The sequence below is a fragment of the Hipposideros armiger genome, unplaced genomic scaffold, assembly GCF_001890085.2.
Source record: "Hipposideros armiger isolate ML-2016 unplaced genomic scaffold, ASM189008v1 scaffold_218, whole genome shotgun sequence".
Classification (NCBI taxonomy): Eukaryota; Metazoa; Chordata; class Mammalia; order Chiroptera; family Hipposideridae; genus Hipposideros; species Hipposideros armiger.
Window position 1 is genome coordinate 304,115 of NW_017731568.1, and position 7,557 is coordinate 311,671.

Genomic DNA, 7,557 nt, shown 5'->3' on the forward strand with positions numbered 1-7,557 from the left:
TGGTAGTTATAGTTAATGTTCTTTTCCCAATGTACTTGGCTTTTCCGAATTTTAAAACATCCTAAAAGTATCCTAAGTGTTTGAGTTATTGGGATAAACACATTTAAAATGAGTGGCCCACAGTAAATACTTAATAAAAGTTAATTTTCTGTTCTTTATAAAATACCTAGGTTTATTTTTTGTGTGTGGGAATTTATCCTTCAGAGAACTTTGATAATATTTTCAGTAACTGAAATAATGTATATGAAACTTTATTGTTTTTTTGTTTGTTTTTTTGTTAATTTTTAGAAGAAACCAAAGACATAGAGGCTCCCACAGCGCCTCAGAATAGCCAGTTAACGTGGAAGCAAGGCAGACAGCTGTTAAGACAGTGAGTAATGGTTCATTTTCAGCCTTTAAAGATACAGATGCGAAGTCTTATATTCACTTTGCAAGTGAAAAATTATTTAATGATAGTGGGACAATGTGTATAGTTTTCATACTGCCTTTTTTATGCTTTGTTAGATATTTGGATCTTTTTGTTCCCTCTGAGTGTTACTCTGAACATTCCTCAGGATGGTGTTTTGTTATTTATGGGATAGAATGTCGTAAAGACAGGATTCCTTGAAGGCCAGAACAAAACCAATATAGAGTTCATACTTGTAGAATTCCCATTCCCATCACTGCAAAATTCACATATTTGGTTTTAAGTGAATGTGTGACTGGTTTAAAGAAGAAATTTAACTGGTTATATCTGAAACTTCAGAATTGGCTTGCCAAATACTACCTTTACTTGAATTTTTGAGGAACGTTTTGATGTTTGAATTCTTTGTTGATTTAGAAGTACTTCTGTCTGTGGCAAATCTTATTTATTGTCTTTTATCTATTTGTTCTCCTCCCTTATGCTTTGAAAATGTTGGTACTTGCGTACTCCTGATGTCTTGGGTAATTTACAATTATTTAATCTTCAATAACCCAGTGAAGTGTGGTTAGACGCTTGATCTTGTTATTACCTAGAGCTGCCCTACCCCTGGAATATTCCATGGTCCGACTACAGTCACCTTATATTCCACCTCCCACTCTAGTTCTATGTTTTTGCCCTCTCACTTTACCCTGATCTTTAATTGCATAGTAATATGTCTCTCATAAATGTCTAATCCTATTGCCTGGATTTATATTCTGTCTTTTCACCTTTTTCTAATTTTATCTCCATAGTCTCCTTTGTTCATTTCTTACCTTTCTAGTCTGTTTTCATTTTGATGTTCCATTGAAGCTATTACAAACATTTAAAAAACCTTTTTTGTTCATATTTGATCTTTTGCACACATTTGACATTAACTATTCATTCTATTTTGAAACTCTTTTTTTACTTCCATGATATCACTCTATCATTTGTCACCCTTATTTCTCAAGTACTTCCTTTTAATTTTCCTATGAGTTCTCTTATTCTTGCCCATTAGATGTTTGTGTACTCAGGTTTTCTGTTCTTACTTATGCTTTTTCTCTGGATTACTTCATTTAAATCCTTGGCTTCAAATATTACCAAGCACCAGTGACTCCCAAATCTATTTACCCAGTCAAATCTCTTAAGAGCTTTTGCCCTTTCTTACCATGCCTAAGAAATGTTTTTACATTCATAGACACTACATAATTATCTGATGGTTACCCTGTAAACCAGATTCGGACCCTTTATTCTTCATTTCATTAAATAGAAGAACTACCATCCAAGCTAGAAACCTGAAAAATTTCCAGAATTGTTTATATCTTCTTTCATTGTACTGCCATGTTTATTACTGCACCAAGTCACTAAGATTATATTTCGTTTATTTTTCTCACATTTATTTTCCTCTTCTCCAGTTTACTTCTTGCTGTATTGATGTCCTAACCAGTCTCCCTAGATTTAGCTTTCACCTAAGAATCTTTTGTTCTTTTGCCAGCAGTATATAAGTCTCCTTTTTAGCATCCTTCCTCAGTCTGTGAAATACTTGAGGAAGAATTTTTTAAGTTTGCCACACACAGCCAGCCGTGACCCATCATCTATATTTATGTCATAAACCAGTCCCTTTGTTCTTTTTCAGTCTCATCCTGGATCTTAAATTAAGTACTCTGGTGTAGATACACAGAAAGTTTGAAGATCATGGAACTGTAGGAAGGCCATGAGATCTAAAATCCTAGAAGGAGAACTAACTTGTCCATCCACCCCTGGCTAATAATCCAGGTTTAAACCTAGCATGTCACTCTTCTGTGGTTTTGTTCTATTCATTCTTTACCAATTTCAGGACTTTTTTTTTTTTTTTTACATATATATCATCAACTCCTAAAGCCTCTTAAGGCTCTAGGGCTTTTTAGGTTTTAGGATAATTGGTCCTTAATTAGTATAGACCATACTATATATTTTCTTAATTAAATTTTGATTTGTAATTGGCCTTGTTTTCTTAAAACTGGAAGAAGTCTATAAAGAAGACAGTGATGGAGGCAAGGGAAGAGTATATTTTATAGGATTATAAATACTAAGATGCTTTGATACTTGAGTTAACAAGTTTGCAGGTGTTAACAATATGTGGGGTTTAATATTTTTAATTTTCTCTTATAGATATCTTCAGGAAGTAGGTTACACAGATACAATATTAGATGTACGGTCTCAGCGGGTAAGGTCATTGCTTGGACTATCCAATTCAGAACCAAATGGATCAGTAGAAACAAAGAATTTAGAACAGATCCTGAATGGAGGTGAATCTCCTAAGCAAAAAGGACAAGAAATCAAAAGGTATGATCTATACTTGTAGGTTAACATTGTTTATATAATGGGTTTTATAAATCTTTTTAGCTTTTTGTTACTGCTGTTAGCAATTTTTAGAGAAGGTAGAGTTCAGATTTAAAGACTTCCTCCACCCCCAATAGTACCGTGGACAAACTAATTTTCTATTTAGATGTTTTTAATGTTTTACTTTTTATTTTATTTTTATTACTTTTTAAAGATTTTATTGGAGAATTGGGGGAGGGAACAGCGTTGGGGAATCGGGGAAGGGGAACAGACAAGTTATTGTCCTTTGGTTCTTCAGTTTGGCTGTGGAGGACGTCGCTTCACTGGCCCATGTTCGTATTATCATTGCACGCTTCCCCGGTGAGGCAGTCACTTGCTGGCCATTGGAGGAGCGCTAACAGCAGCTCATGAAAGCTCAGGCCCGCTGCCGGCCAGCCCCACTGCTGGCGATTCACGGCAACCCAGCTCCAGGTTGAGCTGTTGTTCACTATCTTAGCCATAGAGGGCGTAGCATCACTGGCCCTCATGCGGGATCCAAACCGGGGCCCTGCTGCTCAGACATGGTGTCCCAAGCCAACTCTTTTTTTTTTTTAAAGATTTTTATTCGGGAATTGGGGGGATGGGAACAGTGCTGGGGAATTGAGGAAAGGGGAACAGACAAGTTTCTGTCCTTTTGTTCTTCAGTCTAGTTGTGGAGGACGTTGCTTCACTGGCCCAAGTTGGCACCATCATTGCGCTATTCCCGGGTGAGGCAGATCCGTTGTCAGCTTCTGGACAGCCGCTCGGCTGCTGGCTGCTCACGCTGGCTGCTGGCTACATACGGTAGCCCATGGTAACCCACTGCCACAGGGGCTGCAGCCTACACCGTCGCCAGCGACTCATGGCAGCCCAGCTCCAGGTTGAGCTNCCCCCCGCAATTCAAGAAAAACTGCTTTAAGCTTATTTTTACTTAACAGGCATGTTCTCTTTCCCCCCATTTTGCTTTGATAGCATTCGTTAGTCAGATGGTTCACTGTTGTACTACTGTTTATAATTTTGGGGAAAATAATAAATGAATAAAAGTTAGTAAGTAGTTTCATCTACATCTCAGTCCTGAGGTTATTTGTTCTATTTCCCTTGTGTTGAAACTTATGTCAAACTGTGGGTTCATTTTTGGTAGTAATTAGAAGTGGAAGATAATGAAGTAATAAATAACTTTCTCCACCTGTAGGCAATTCTTGTCCCGTCCTATATAAACTTCTTTATTTATTTATTTATTAAAACAATTTTTTTTTTTTTAGCTGAGCCATCCTGCCACCTGTTGGCAGCTCAGCGGCTGCTCAGCTCAGGCTGGGACTTGAACCGCTGTTGCTCAGAGCTCGCACTCTTGAGCAAGTTCTTAACCAACTGAGCCACTCGGCTGGCCCCTAAACTTAATTTTTTATTAAAAACTTATTTTTATCTGAAGAAGCTGTGATTAACTCAGTTTAGCTCTAAAGAAATTAGAAATTTGATTGAATTTGGAAACTGCAGTGACAGCCAAATAAGAATAAGAGAAGGAAAGAAATGATCTCCAATTGGCCTTGCTATTTTCTAAACAGATAGTGAGTTTGAGAGTACCATCTCATGAACAATTGCGTGGGGAAGAGAGGGCTGGATAGAGAAAAGAGCTAACAGTTTAATGTTAAGTTTAGGGCTTCATATGATTACAGCTTGATCTAATCTAATAAAGATCTAATCTAATCTAGATAAAAATCTAATGAGAGTTTTGATTTATATTATACAATATTTGGAAATATTACTATAATAGCAATTTTTCACATACATTTAAAACCTACGTATGTACACACCTTGATGGTACAAATTGAATTGTATGCTGTTATTGGATATTAGTTTCTAAGACATGTAAAAGATGTCTTTATATATACAATTTTTCTTCTTTTATAGTTGTTTACATATCTAAAAAGTGAAACCATATATGGTAGGGACTATAAAACTTATGTATGGATTTTTTAAAATTTAGGTATTATAGTAAATTTTTAAAATTCAGTTAATTTGTTTTTAGTTTGAAATTAAGTACTTAAGAGCGAGGCAGAAACACTCCATACATACAAACTGCGGCTGATTTATTTTGGGGTCTTCTCCACATTCTAAGATGGCTAGAATATTCAAGCAGTCACTTTCTAGAACTCAAGAGCTGTTCACCAACTTGGTCTTTGTGTGAGGAAGGAGGCTAGTTCTTGGAGCCAGAGACAGAATTGACTGTCTAGTCTCACTGTAAGAGTCTGTATAAAGCAAAATCATTAACAGATAAATCTCTCCTGTCCACTATTGAAGTCAGATAAAAGTAAACTGGTCTTAAACTTGTTTTAAACTTAACTATTATATTACAACTTCCTCAAATTGAGGAATAAAATAAGTATTTTATTTCTAGGAGACAGTAATAACAAAGTAGATTGTTTTTACAGAGGTAGAACAACTATTGAGGATGTTTGCTGTGGTAAAAAACAAAGGGATGGGCAAAAATACACATGCAAACAAAGTGGGATAAAATCATTACATCGAAGCATAGAGACAAACATTAAATGAATCAGTATTGCCTTTTATATGCCTAAAATACACCGAAATGTAAAAAAGAGAAGATATGCAAACTGTTGATTTGGTAAAAGCACAAGATATGCATGTTTTTATACCCGTCTCAATAATCCCAATATATATAACGTAAACCTAACCCTATAAAAAGGGTTATATCCAAATATGTAAAGATCTCCTTTTCCCCTACATTTGGGGGTAAAGCATCTGTAACAGTAAAAAATGGGCAGAAGACTTGAAAAGGCACCCCATAAACATAAAATAGGATATTCAAATGGCCAATAAGCATGTGAAATGATGCCCAATTTTATCAGTTATTGAGGAAATACAGCTTAAAAACACAATGCAGTATAGTAGACACCTACCAGAATGGCTAAAATGTAAAAGAAAAAGTCAGGTGTTAAGCATGTGAACAACCAGAACTTGTAGACCTACTGGTGTTGGGATTGTAAATTGGTAGAACTACTCTGGAAATGACTTGTCAGTGGTATTACTAAAGGGAATGTAGCATGCTCTGTGACCCAGTAATTCCTTTCCTAGGTATTCCACTCCTCAAAATGCTTAATATGTTCACCATAAGGCTTATATAAGAATGTTCATAGTACCATTATTTTTAATAATAAAAAACTAGAAACAACTCGAATGTCCTTCAGCCTTAGAATGGATATATTGTGATATTAGCATAATGGAATGCTATGTAAGCAGCAAAAGCAAACAAACCATAAATAAACCTGATAACATGGATGGGTCACATAAAATTGAAAACTGATATAAATGATTTAATGTTACCAAATTAAAAAATTAATCTAGTTTTTGAATTCAGGATAGTGTTCAGGCCCTTCTGGGAGTATGTAGTGACTGGAGAAGGGCACAAGGAAAGCGTTTTGGGATGCTGATAATGTTTTGTTTCTTCATCTACGTACTGGTTACATGGGTATGTTCAAAAATTGAGCTGTAGCTTATGATGTACTTTAAAGATATCTTTGGCAGCATTATTTATGATAGTGAATAATGGAAACTAATTTCAACATTAGGGAACTGGTTAAATTAAATAGGCATATACTTTCTGTGGAATATTATGTAATCATTTTATATAATGTTAATCTGTTTATTGCCATAGAGAGAATGTTCAAGATACATTGTCAAAAGCAGCTTATAGTGCAGTATACATGTTGGGCCATTTTTTTTTAATGAGGGGAGAAACTTGCGTATGTATTTTCAGATGGAAAATACGATAAACTTTTAAATACTAACTTTTGGTGATAAGATTTTGGGCAATTGTATTTCCTTTTTTTAATGTATTTTTTTCTCCACTGATTATGTGTGATATGTGATTAAAAAAAATGGTATGAGTAGAAAAAATTATAAATGGAAAAATGAGGAGACTATTAGAATGAAATAAACATTTCTAGAAATTATAGAAATTCCTATGTGGAGGGGGAGAATGAGAAGATATTAATAATAGCATTGTTAGGGTTAGAGAAGTAATACTTGCAGAGAATATTTGAGTTACTACCAATAAATATTTGTTCATGTGACTGAGGACTCTAGGAGCCTAACAACTGTGAGCCATTCTAAGTTCTCAACATTCAGTGTGAGGGCTGATCTTTAATGCTTTATCCTTGTTTTTATAATAGGAGTTTATGGGAAAATAGTTCTATAACATCCTTAGGGCCAATTTAAATTTCAATCTAGGGTTATTTATTGAGAGCTTAACTCACCTAAAGTTATACTACTTATTAAACTCTTTTTAAAAACATATACTTTGTACCTGAGAATAAAAAGTGACGTTTTACCTATAGTAAAAACTATTTTCTGGTTTAACTTGTAGTTCTAAGAATGAAATTGACTATATATATAAACTCTTGTGATACAGACTTAGAGTCTACTGATACCGACTCAAAATTAAGTTGTTCAGTAACTTTATATACCTAATTTCTTAGTGGTGCTGATTTTGAATCATTCATGGAAATATTAAATATAGCTTTTTAATTTAATTTATTTTTAATAAAAGCATTCAACTCAGTAGAATTCTGATAGCTAGAAAAGTAATTTTTTTTAAATTTATTTTTTTTTATTATTAGTTTCAGGTGTACAGAACAATGCAATAGTTATCCTTTTCACCCCTCACAAAGTAACAACTCCCCTCCCACCTCCACTGCCCTCCCACCCCCTAGAAAAATAATTTTAACAATATTTTATTTCAAGGCATGGGCTTTTTATTTTTGAATCCATGGTAGTTA

General features: G+C 34.6%; 1 protein-coding gene across 4 annotated transcripts in view; it reads left to right on the forward strand.

Moving 5' to 3' along the window:
* The window catches only part of STRN3 (striatin 3), a 107,140-nt gene that overhangs the window by 51,692 nt on the left and 47,891 nt on the right, over window positions 1–7,557 (forward strand). For all 4 annotated transcript variants that reach the window (XM_019654279.1, XM_019654281.1, XM_019654280.1 and 1 more), the window contains exons 4-5: window positions 289–370; window positions 2,573–2,746. In XM_019654279.1, the coding sequence (XP_019509824.1) occupies window positions 289–370; window positions 2,573–2,746 (256 nt within the window). The remainder of the gene's footprint in view (window positions 1–288; window positions 371–2,572; window positions 2,747–7,557) is intronic.